The 12,966-nt window shown below is 37.9% G+C and overlaps 1 protein-coding gene across 1 annotated transcript in view; it reads left to right on the top strand.

Annotated features, from left to right (window-relative positions):
• Window positions 1–12,966, top strand: part of DCDC2 (doublecortin domain containing 2) — a 51,464-nt gene that overhangs the window by 16,275 nt on the left and 22,223 nt on the right. Inside the window, exons 5-9 of the mRNA XM_041475430.1 lie at window positions 941–1,017; window positions 1,137–1,268; window positions 5,856–5,999; window positions 6,796–6,850; window positions 8,328–8,514. Of these exons, the coding sequence (XP_041331364.1) occupies window positions 941–1,017; window positions 1,137–1,268; window positions 5,856–5,999; window positions 6,796–6,850; window positions 8,328–8,514 (595 nt within the window). The remainder of the gene's footprint in view (window positions 1–940; window positions 1,018–1,136; window positions 1,269–5,855; window positions 6,000–6,795; window positions 6,851–8,327; window positions 8,515–12,966) is intronic.

Genomic DNA, 12,966 nt, shown 5'->3' with positions numbered 1-12,966 from the left:
TGTGATAAAACTGCAACATATCATGTCATTAGACTGCTTTACATGGTGACTGGAAAATTGCCAGTTTAAATAAACTTTGTATATCTATTTGAAAGCATGTCTCTCTGCACACCAGCTATTTAATCCTTTAAGCTTCTGTGGTATTTTTTTTAGAAATGTAGTGAACTTGTAAATGCAGGTACTATAACTTTCAACTGTTTGTTTGGGTTTAACACCTTATTTTGATTTGCTAATGATGAAGAATTAAAAAGAAATCTTCCTAATGATTTTGGAGTTTGGGTTTATCCTTTTTTTTTTTTTTAACTTTCTGTTCAGAATAACAACATTAATGTTGATCTCAGTGCAGTGTCCATTCAAAAGAGTAGAGGGAATAATTCTGGGAATTAAGTACCCTATGTATTATTCTGAAGGCTAAAAATCTGCAGTTCACCTCACTTTTGAGTCATTGCTCTAAAATGAGCAAAGTATTCAGGAACTTTTATAAATTACTGATGGATTTGGATTAAAGGCCTGTACAAGGCCAAAAGTAGTTATTACAATAGCAGAGGGATCTAGCAACATCATTTATTGTTAAAAAGAGAAGATAGTTAAATTGCCTGCACCATGGTTATAAGCAATAAAGACTAAGACAGCATGAACAGCATTTGGGCATATTTCTTTGGGTCTTTAGAACAGCCAAAGATGTCCGTACAATTCTGTCTCCTCAGTGCAAACCACGTGTTGTGCCATGTTGCACTGTGCTGTGCTGTGCTGTGGTTGTTATTCATCACACATATAAACCTGCAGCAGTAATTATGTGTGCTCTGTAGAAGGTGAAGCTGGAATGGAATAAAATGCATGCTTTAAAGACCTGCTATCCCACTTGCTGATGGTGGTCAGGGTAAATTTTTTTCTGACTATGAGGACTGTGTAACTTCTAATTCTTCTTTTGTTCTTGCAGGTCAAGCCAGTTACTCACAGTAGGATCACTGTGTCAGCACGGTTTCGAAAGCCACTCCAGGAGCCCTACACTATTTTGTAAGTAGAATTTTCATTTAGTGGGTTGCCATTTCAGGGATGGTGGTGGTATTGTGTTCACTTCAGGTGACCTTTGTTTAAAATGCTCCTCCAAGTTATTTTACTTTGCTTTATTTCAGCCTGCTTGCTAATGGAGACCTTATTAGCCCTGCAGTGCGCCTCCTCATTCCCAGGAAAACACTGAATCACTGGGATCGTATTCTTGAAATGGTGACAGGAAAAGTTACCCTCAGAAGTGGAGCTGTTCACAGGTATAAGGAACTGAATATTTGCAAGATACATTTTATATGCCGAGATATGTTTCTAAAACTCCGTAGGTAGTTATAACGGGTCATTCCTATTTTATGGGAAGTTTCACTGTAAGAAAATTAAAACATACCAAAAGGCCACAAAATGGAAATACATTGACTCTAAGTAACCTTCAGATTTCATTTCCACTGCTATTTAAAAAAAGAATAACTGCAATTTGCTTAAACTGTTATTTTAAAATTAATATTCATTCATTAATTATTTAATTAGCAGGCCTGTAATATTACAATAATAATGCAATACATTTAGTACTAGCAAATAAGTTACATCTCATAATGAAATAAAGGAGCATGGTAAAGTTGGTGAAGATATTTGGAATGTGAGATACATGTGATGTGTGTTACTTTTTAATTTTGATAGTTCTTTAAATTCATTGGAGCAAACAATTTCAAGGAGAATATTATAGATTCTTTAGGGTTTGTATACCTGGGGCAAGACTAGGATGTGCTTCAAATGCGGCACATCCTCTTAATAAAAGCCAAGGCCAAAGTTGTTACTGGGGTTTGCCAGTTCCAGTATCTCAGCTGGTCTGAGTTGTTGAGGTATCTGAGGAATAGGAGGTGACCTCTTGGATAGATAGGTTTCAGTCCCTCAAGGCTTCTACAATGTAAAATAAATTACCTAAAATGGCATTTGGTAGTTGTTACAAGTTTTAGAGCAAAATGGTAGATGTGATGTCCATGAGAAACACTGCAGTGTTAAGTGGGCTCTCAAGGTGTGCAAGCAAATTACCGACATTCCAGTGTTGCCCCATGCAGAGCACATTACAGAAATCACTTCATCAGGTGGGAAAGGACCTTCTGTGGAAAATCATTCTTCACAGCCTATGGAATATCTGAGGCTAAGCTTGCAAAATCTTTCTCAAAACAGATAAGATAAGAAGATAAGGTGGTCTTTTAGTTCTTCTGCTTGCTTTCCGGTTTGATAAAGGTGAGAGAAGATTGAGGTAATGCTGTTGAATATTAGCTCTCATCAAGTTTTTTCTCTCAGCCCCACACTTCTTTGCTCCTGTTAGCTGGCTGCTTATGACTTGCACTTGCAGTACAGTAAACCTGCATGTGTTGAAGCTTTCTGGGTCTGTTTCTCCACTAGTGTAATTCAGAAGTGAACAAAGCGAGAAAAGACATTTACAACATACCAATTCTTTCTGCTCTCAGGTTGTTTAGCAATTTAAAAGTCTTTCTCATTTTATTCTCATTACTTGGTGTCACTCTGGTGAAACTGAATGTTATACATGAAAGCATTCAATATATAACTAAGATTCCTTTTGAGACGTTCCCTTCAGTGCTCATCTTTAATCCTTCAAAAATAAGATAATGCATATGACATTTTAAATTTTTTAATATTTTCCCCTTGCTGTTTTTCTATTAACTCAGTTTTCATTTTCTTTTCTTTAAAATATTAGAAATACATATTAAATCCATTAGTTAAGTGATCATAGTTCTCTAGTAAGTTACACATTACTTGCAGGGGTTTATTGAAATTGTGTTAGCATTAGGGGAGATCTGGTAAGACCACTGACTCTGGGAAGATGCAATTTCTCATTAAAGAAGCATAAGTGGATTTACAAGAACCTGCATTATGTACAAGGCAGCTTTTTCTTTTTCATGTTATTAAAAGACTTAAAAAGCTACCAAGTCTCACAGTTTCACATGAGGCTTTTTAAAAAACAAATTATTGATCACCCTGGTCAGAATAGAGATGCAAGCATGAAATATGAGAGGGGAGATAATGGGAAAGCAGCTTTTCTGCTTGCCAGATTGTTGATGGGGATGGGGTGCAGCAACCTGAAGGCAGGTACTGGGTGCATCAGCAGCCGGGAATCTGGGGATATTATCCCAGAAATTGTGTCTTTGCTGTCTCCCTTGCTCAGCCTGTATGCTTTCTTTCCTTTGGCTGTCACTTTTTAGCTTGGATTCAGGAGGGAAAGTGGAAGTCCACATCTTGTGACATTTCACAAGGCAAACTTAGGTCATCCTCAGAAGAAGTGACCACAAGGACATTTTTGTTATATAATACAAGCCAGAGAACCCAGCTGGTCTGTGAATGGTTGTGGCAAAGTGGGTGGGTGAAAATTGTGGCTTCAAAATTCAGAATTTGTGAAAAAGTAGCTTCAGAAATTTGTGTCACAAAACTTGTGTGTGCTTGTTAAGTCCATTTAGTTAGTTATTTGTTTGAAGATCCATTTTTAAGTAATGCATTTTTGATTTCACTTTCATCTTCAGAGACTGATTATGTTAGATTTTGCTATTGTGATTATTATTTTCAGGGTGAAAAATACAATTAAAGATTGCCAGGTAATCTGTAACATTTATTTGAGTTATATTAAACAACTTCTGCACTTTAAATATAACATTAAAGCACAAGCAAAATGAAAGATCAGGAACAAAAATACCCCAGTTATTTTGTATGTACCCCTCTATATCTGCAGCCCCATACAAATATATAAACAATTCTTAAGCTGTGGTACACTGATGTGCTGGTTTTTCCCCCAGATTCCCAAAGTGAAATGCAATCTAGCAGAGCACAGTGAGATTAATTCAGAAATAGGCTTCCTGCTGATTTTCTGATAGCTTGTTTTATTTTCATTGTTTGTGTGTAACTGATGTTGACTCTGTGGTAGTGAAACATAAATTGCTCTTTGAATTGCTGGCATGCCTGTGGAATGTTTGCACTATGAAATAAATATGAGTAATACAAATGAGGTGCTCCAGAGTTAAGCATACCTCTTCTCAAGGAGGCAGCAATGTGATCTAGATTTAAAGTAGCTGCAATTTTACCTTTAAAAACGTTCAGTCTTTGCACTTAGAAACGTGTTCCCATGTGGCAGGAGACACACAAAAAATTAGGGTACTTTCACGAGGACAATACAACAAAGACATGGACATGCAGGAACAAGTGCAGCAAAGGGCCACAGAGAGGAAGGGCTTGAAGATACTTGTAGTGTGAGGAGAGCTGGGACTCTGCAGCCTGAGGAAGAGAAGGCTCAGGGGGCTCTTTTAAATGTGTGTATATTCCTGGTGGGGACGGGTGAAGAAGACAAAGCCAGGCTCTTCTCAGTGGTGAGCAATGATAGGACAAGAGGCAATGGGCATGAAATGAAAGAAGGAAATTTTACTTGAACAGAAGAAAAAAGAAATTTACAGTAATGGTCATCATATATTGGAACATGTTACCCAGAGAGGCACTGAAATCTCCATCCTTGAAGGTGTCCAATACATACTTAGAGACAATCCTGAACAACCTACTCTAGTTGTTCTTGCTCTCAAGGTATGATTGGTCTAGGTGGTCCCCAGACATCTTGTCCAACCTCAGATATTCTGTGATTCATGGTTCAGTAAAGTGCATGATTTTCTTCTGTGTTTATTCAAGGTTATGCCACCACATGTATCAAGTTTAAGAGCTCTTTCTATATTAAACTGAATATTTTTTGCACATTATAAGTCAAGGGTGTATTCAAGGTAGCCTCCTGATATTCTTCCCCAAATGTTCATAGTATGGTTGTGTATATAATTTTACATCTCCTTGCAGTGTGTTGAAATTTATGACTATAAATTCATACATAGTATAGCTCCTGTGGAAGGTTTCTAGAAAGGCAGTTAAGATAGCCATTCAACATTCCTGCATTTAAGACTTTAATGAAAGTTGTTATTGTTGACTTTTAAATGAAATATAAATATTGTTGACTTTCGAACCATGCTGTGTAGGAAAGAGCTAATTTATTATTGAATGTTCCTCCTTACTCAGTGTTTTGACCATGCCAAAATAAAATCACGAACTTGACAAGGAAGTAAATTCTCCCCACCAGTCCCTGATGCATTCCTGTCTTCTCAGAAAGAAGTCATTATGGTAAAAATCCACCTGGTGTAATAGACATAGTCATTATTGATATGTGCTCAAGATACATGGCTTCTTGTTTTAATGTAGTGTAGTATTTCCTGTTGTTCCCATCAGGTTCCAACCTTCTAATCTACACAATGCAACAATATAAATGCAATGTTTTTGGCATGGTCTGTGATAGGTGGACAGGGCTTTCAGTCATGAATACCGTGTTCTTGCCAGATTACTGCATAACTCCCTGAGCACGGATAGAAGGTAGAACTTAGTAGGAGAGGGGTCAGGAACACATGGAATATATTACTTCCACAGTAACAGGGAAAAGGTGTTGAAGACCTTAGAAATATAAAGTAATTTATTTCTTTCTAGAAATTAGGGGAGTATTTAATCTATTATAGCACTTCACACTTTGTTAGTTTTATATAAACTGTGATTTAAATAGTTATTTTGCTAGTTTTCCTTGGTGGTTTGTTCTGGGTTATTTTTGGGTTTGGTTTTTTTGGTTGGTTGGTTGGGTTTTTTAAAAATGTAGTTGCTGATCATTGTGTGGTGTCTGCTGTAAGTTATTGGGTTTGATATCTGGAAATTCAACATATATTTAGTGAGTTTAGATTAACATAGCTTTCAATGCTCTTAATGCACCTAACTGAATGTTAAGGTTTATTATAATAAGCATTTTCATATTTTTTCAGACTCTACACTGTTGATGGAAAACTTGTTCAGAATGGGTCAGACTTGGAGAATGGGCAAATGTATGTTGCCGTGGGTAGAGAAAAGTTTAAGAAATTGCCGTATGGTGATGTGCTGTCCAAATCTACATCGAGAAGGTCACAGGGGTAAGTTCTAAAGGTGTGTGATACACTCCTGTGTGCTTGTGTGTGTCAATAGTAAAGTACAAAATTATTAATCCAAGAATGATGCGTGGGTTAGTACTGATGCAAAACTTCACTGTCAGCTTCTGAGAAAGCTGAGATAAAAGCAGAAATGGAAATTCAGAAGACCAGTTAATCTCATAAGCATTCCCTTGATCATGTATCACAAAATTAGCATCTGAGAAAAATTAATCTAAGTCAAAGTAATCCTATTTTTTTTTCTTGGGATACAAATGTGTACAGCTGAATGAGATTAGGTGCAGCTACTGCAGTTTAGGTCTACTCTTGGTTAGTAATGTGAAATATATACTCCCTTAAGATTGTTTTATGTTTGGGTCTATTTTTTGTAGGCTAGAACAATCACATAACAGAGTCCTAAACTGGGTGTCTGTAAGGAGAAATTTGTGCTTTCTGTACCTTTGGAAAACATGAGGATTTGGAAACATTTCATTGAAATAAAAGGAAAGAAATTGAAGTTGTAAGGAGAATTCACATAGTAATTCACTCAATACAGCTCTGCAAGGTTTTGGTGCATAAAGTATGCATTGTGGGGTAATGCACTTGTTGAATAAGTTAATGATTATGCATTTAAACATAGTCTAATAAACAGAACAAGTGATGCTTAGTGAAAACACAAAGTGAAAAAAACAATTACCTCTGTTGCCATAGCCATCTTGGTGTTATCTGACTTGATTATAGATACATAATGTCTGTGCCAATGACAGGATACACAATTCTAATATATGGCTTATTCCTGCAGTTCCAAAACCTCTGTACTTCCTCCAATTGTGGGATCTCGAAAGTCTAAAGGCAGCGTAAGTATCAAATTTCTAATTCAGCTAAATTCTGGCAGATGGCAAGTCCCTGTCCTTTGGGTTTTAATTAAATCTGAAGAGAAAAAAATTCACAGCCATGTGGTGGCATGCTTATTAAAGCCTGATAAATCTGTAGCTATTTGCAGTGTCAATTAGACAGAAGAAATCTGAGAAAATATTGTTGTGATAAGGGCTGCTTTGTTTTTGATAAAAGCTTCCATAGCAAAGATCAGCTGCTGGGTTGAGGTCTTTCCTATAAACCTGATAATTTTTGTATTTATTTATTTATTTATTCAAATTATATACCTAAAGGAAAAACACAGAACCTTTCACAAAGGTTTCTAAACGCCGAGTCTGAAAAAGGTCCAAACCAGTTTGCAATCTGATATGTTTTATTCTAGGTAACCACTACATACAGAGCTTCATCCTTCTCTGCTTTGCATCCTGTTTAGCTATTTATATGTGTACAAAATGAGTCAGGGAACCATTAAGGTTGGAAAAGACCCCCAAGGTCATCGAGTTCAATCTCTGACCTATCACCACTGTGTCAAGTAAACCACAGCACCAAGTGCCACATCCAGTTGTTTCCTAAACCCTTTCAGGAATGGTGACTCCACCACTTCTCTGGGTAGCCTGATTAAGCATCACTGCTTCAGTGACAGAATTCTTCATTATGTCCAGCCTGAACCACCCTGGCATATCTTGAGGCCCTTTCTTCTTGCCCTGTTGCTTGTTGACTGGGAGAAGAGCCTAACCCCACATTGCTACAAGAAGAGTCCTCTGTGGATTTAATTTTAGTGCGAAAACAGAATATAAGTATCTGTTTTTACCAGTTCTCCAAAAGTGCAGTTTGCTGTACAAGTACAAGACAGCAGGGAATCAGACTCACAGTATGTCATTATAATTGTGGTAGTTGATCATGTCCATTCACTCTTTACAAAAGAAAACAAAACAAAATGAGTCTCTGGAGCCACTAAAAAGAAGTAAGCAATCAAACATACAAGCTTCTCTTCACATTCCATTGAATGTGTTACTGCCCTGTGAAGACTGTCATTCTTCTCCAGCTTCTCTTGACATTTAGAATAATGCCCAGGTCTCATTTACACAGACAGTGATTTATTAACGAGTCATATTAACGTGTTATATCTTGTGGCTGTCCACACATATGGATGAGAGATAGCTGCACATTAGAGGCATGCATGCATAGATTCATCTAGCCATTCTTTTTCATTAAATGAAAGATTATTTTCTTATAATAAATATGTGATTTTTCTCCTGGAAGCTGTTGAGAATTTAATTGGTCAGATCATACAGTAGGATAGTTATACTCTTCTGGATGATTTAAGATATCACTGAAATGTAGTAGTTGTAAATTATTATGCTTCTTTCACACCTGATATCAGTCCTTAATGAAATTTTAAAAATAAGTTTTTTAATTTGCTGATAATCACTGATAATTACATCCTCTTCTTTTCAGGGAAATGATTGGCAATCTAAATCTACCAGTGACCGGGGAGAAAACAGTTCCTCGCCTCAGCTTCCCAAAAGAAAAGACAAAAAAAGCCAGAATCCAGAGAATTCTGTTTCCAGACGACACTTTTCTAGCCACTCTACAAAAGGAAAACAGACAGTAAAAGCTTCCACAGGAGTCCTTCAGGATAACGGTCAGTACTGAGATAAACACTGTTGTAGCATAGTGGCTTTTGGTCTTCAATTAAACCAGTGAAATAGTAGAATAACACACTTGAATAGTTATTAAATTGTCCATTTACTCTGGGAAACTGGAATTGCCAAGTTCTTTCTGCTTAGGAAATGCACCTGTGCATCCCCACTACATTCTTGGCTTCATTTACAGAGCACAAGAGGCTGTGTATGATGTTTAGTATACCTTGGAAGTTAAGCTCATGTGGTTCTATCATTATGCTTTTGGTAAAGGAAAATAAAAAAATATATTTTCACCATTTTCCCACTGTTCTGCACTGCAATAAGGTGAAGAAAAGGAGCTGGTGTTCTCAAAGGACCCCTTGCTGTCCCTGAGAATCCCTGATTACCTGCCTGACTCTGTGTAACAAAACAACTAGAGCCTGGGGGAGGAAGGAACACAGACAGAAGCTCCAGTTAGCTGGTAGCTGCTGTGACTAATTCTACAGCAGAACTGCTGGAGGCCCTTTCAGAATTTGCCCTTCTCTGTTCTGTGACAGCAGTGGCAGCAGTTTGCAAATATAGGCACAAACATCCATATATAGGGAAATATTTATGTCTCTGTATGTTATGCTGTTGCTGCTCCACCTGCTGACAGAATTGGTTGGAAAGCCTCTAAGTTTATTGAAGAAGTGACTGTTTCCTTCTCACTTCAGCTTTTCTATGCTTTGTGAGTCTTGTGTAACTAGGAGAAGCTGTTCAAGGCAGCAGATTGTCTAGTTTGAGCTCAAATGTATTTTTGGAGAAGCTCTGTGATCCTCTATATTAGCTCCATATATAAAGACCTGTTAGTAAAAGTGAGAATAGGCAGTTGTAGCCAGGTGAGGTTCAATGTCTTCTCCCAGGTAAGAAGTAACAGGACAAAAGGAAATGGACTCAAGTTGCACCATGGGAGGCATAGACTGGATATTAGGAAAAATTTCTTCACAGAAAGGATTATAAAACATTGAACCTGCTGTCTAGGGAAGTGGTGGAGTCACCATCCCTGGAAATATTCAAAAAAAGTAAGGATATGGTACTTGAGAACAAGGTTTAACTGGTGGTGCTGGGTTGACAGTTAGACTTGATCTTAAAGTTAGACTTGATCTTTTCCAGCCTTAATTATTCCATGATTCTAACTCTTGAGAAATTAAAGTCTTTTCACTCACATGTGACTCACTCACTCAGTGGAGTGTGGGAGCTCCACTGTGTTTAGATCTTTGGTAGCTTGTAGGGAAGTAGTTAAAAGAAAACAATGACTCCAAAACGTCACTTCCTGCAAAGCTATTGTCTTTTGTACATTCTGTTCTGGTCACACTTCAAGATGAAGTGACCTGAAGCACAGGCCAGGCAGGCTGTAGAGCTGTGAGCCATGCTGCTGTGGGAGCATCCCTTGCCCAGCCAATCCTCATTGTCAAAGACTGCCCGTGACAGAAAGCCAGCACTGCAGAAGTGCCCATTATGGTTCTTATGGTATGGACCATTCCGTGGTCCTTGTCATTTATCTATCTCATATAATACAGAGGGAAACCTTTTATCCCATCCAGACGCATGAAGTGTAAAGAAGCTTTTCAACAAACCATCATCATGTTCCACCTTCATGTTTTCTTGGGGATAATAAGATTAATAATTTCATAATAATATGAAAAATTCCTTTGATACCCTCCTTTCTGTCCCAGTGCTATACCATCATGGTTAAGAGTGATCCATTGTCAGTTTGTATGTAATCTGGAACAGGAAGACTGGAAAAGCAGTTGTAGAGCTCTGAATTAGTAGCTTTGGCATTAGCATACCTGCTTTTAGTGACAGCTATCAGTCCAAATACCACTTTCATTCCTGTCAGTACATGCTTAAAACCAATCGATGCTGAATAAATTTTCTCATTCTCTTCAGAAAACTTATTGTGGGCCTGAAGGATGAAATATTCCCATCAGGCAATTGCCAAATTTCTCCTTTAAAGGTATTGTATTGTAAAGTATTTTCTTCATGCTCTGTGATTGCAAGGGTGTGTGAGGTCCATTGTCTTTCCCCAGGTAAACATAAACACACTTTGGCAGTATAACATAAATTGCTTTGTTCATTAAATTCTGGTGTGTGGGTCCTGTTTCTTTTAAAATTTATGTCTAATTTCTTAGCATCCATTGTAATTTTAAGTGAAAATTGAGCTCCTCTATCAACCATATCTTTCAAAGGATGTTTTCTAGGTCCTACTGATGTGTAAATTGGTAGGCCATAATGCACCAGGTGATAAAGCCTAAAGTTCTCCCAGCACTTCATGACGTTTTTCTTTCATTTTTTTTTCCTCTCCTCAAATGGTTGCAGGTATGTTTTTTCTGTGAAAACGTTTGTTTTTTTCATGTGTCTCCCTTGCACTCTTTTCCCTAAGTGTTCTCTGGTTGTTGCCTGAGAGCTGCATGGGGAGTACCTAAAACTACCGCCGTCCTCCCCAGCACATTCTGCTTCAGTGGTGTTTTGATCCTTCTTCTGTCTCAGGCAGGGTATGTTTAAAAGTCCTCACCTGGCACTCAGGAAGTCTCTGCACTTCAGTTTTTGGGTCCCTCTCAAACGCCCAAGTTTGTTCTCCAGGATGGGGTTTCCCAGCCCATTTCCCTAGCATGGTTTACTGTGTCATGAAAGAGTCTTGCCCAAGAGGAAAGGTTGTCGCCCTGATTTAAGATTTTCTAAGCCTTCTGATGTTTGCATTCTTGTAGCAATCTTTCTCACACACTTTCTGTAAACAACTTATTGTTTTGCATTCTTTTATGGAGGAGGAGAAATTTGGTGGACTGTTGGTTTGTCCAGTGTCATTGGAGAGGTGGCACTTTCACCCTCCAATCCACCTGTCACCTTTGGAAATCTATAAATGTCGGAGTCAGAAAATAAACTCCCCTTTTCTACCTTGAGAACAGCAGCGTGTTTGTGTCGTGTTGTTTCATGTCCTATAGTGACAAAAGGTCATCTTGGGGATCTTGTAACTCCTCACTATGCATTACGTCTCCTTTCTGTCTTGTCTTTGTCTTCTCTATTTTGTCTTGTCACCCTACTGAAAACATTTTTAATGTTATCAGGGCTTCTTTAATAGAGGTCTTAACATACTAGGATCAACTTCTGCAGAGATTGGGATGTGTCCGTTTAAGTGTCCATACCTTGCCTTGTAACAGTGGTGAATATTTCATGAGATGACCACATGGGTATGGAAGCTGGTCCTGCTCTTTTCATAACCTCTGTTCCTCCTGCCCAATATGCAATTCTGCTGATTGTTGAATGAGGTTGATTGATAGGCTCAGGTCCTAGGTTTAATAAGACTCCTGGCCCCCAGCTTCACTTCTATCTAGCAATATTCTACTTGCTCCTGAGAGACTTACTCTAAGCAAATGCTCAGTCTCTGACTCCCCTGGTTTTTATCCATATTTTTCCTGTATGTCTGCCACTTGCAAGGGGTCCCACGGAGTAGTTCTGACCATGTTTTTTTTTCTGACCTCTTTGAGGTCCTTTGAATGCTTCAGTCTTAATTATAGGTATCATTCTAGAACTGCTTCCTTTTTAGAAGAGGACCTAGAGGTTCAGTCATTTTGTTGGAGATTCATTCTCCCTCATCAGCATTTTCATCAGGGTTTTCCCAAATACCACCATTTCAGTCCTCAGGAGATACTGTTAATTTTTGGATTTTTCTAGCAGCTGGATTGGTGAGTTTCAGTGTCAGCTCTAATTTTTTTCCCCAAAGTTTTTTGCTTTCCTTTGGATTCTTTTAACTGTTGTTTTACTTGTCATTTTGATACCATAAAGACAATTTTTCTTTCCTTTATTTACTATGTCAGATGCTTAATTTATTTCAAAATTTGTTCTCTTTATTGCTATGCAGCCTTTAAGCATAGCCTGCACAACTGTTGTGTGCTTAGTATTAAAATTATGGAAGTGTGTTGAGAACTAAACAGAGCAAAGAATATTGGGGGTTTTTTTTGGTTTTTTTTTTTTTTTTTTTTTTTGCATTTTAAGCATTCATTACAAGTTAATGTGAATGCTGTGCTACAACTGTGGAACAAGAATCTTTAATTTAGTTGAAAGGAAAGAAAGGCAACAGGAAAGAAAGCCAACAGTCAAACTGGACAAATCTTGTTAAAAAACAAAGAGCTGTTTCATTTTCAACAAAAAAAACCACAAAAAACAAAAACCCTGCACTGAAGTTAATGTTTAAAGATACTGGGCCTCTGGGTTTCAGAATACAAATAAGTGGGCATGGCTTCCTCTGGCAGCACGACATGCTCTGTGGATACTTGTACTTATCCTGTGCCTGTATGCTTTGTTTATGTGTCTGCTGAGGACCTGTCATACTTACCTTTGGGTTTGGAAGGAACTTATGCTACTGGAACAGTGTCTTGCGATCCAAAGGGCAGGCAGAGGGTACATTCTCTTTTCTGGGGACACTGTTGTTTTCA

The sequence above is a fragment of the Pyrgilauda ruficollis genome, unplaced genomic scaffold (genome assembly GCF_017590135.1).
Source record: "Pyrgilauda ruficollis isolate IOZ18807 unplaced genomic scaffold, ASM1759013v1 scaffold35, whole genome shotgun sequence".
Taxonomy (NCBI): Eukaryota; Metazoa; Chordata; class Aves; order Passeriformes; family Passeridae; genus Pyrgilauda; species Pyrgilauda ruficollis.
This window is presented reverse-complemented; position numbering and strand designations above follow the sequence as displayed.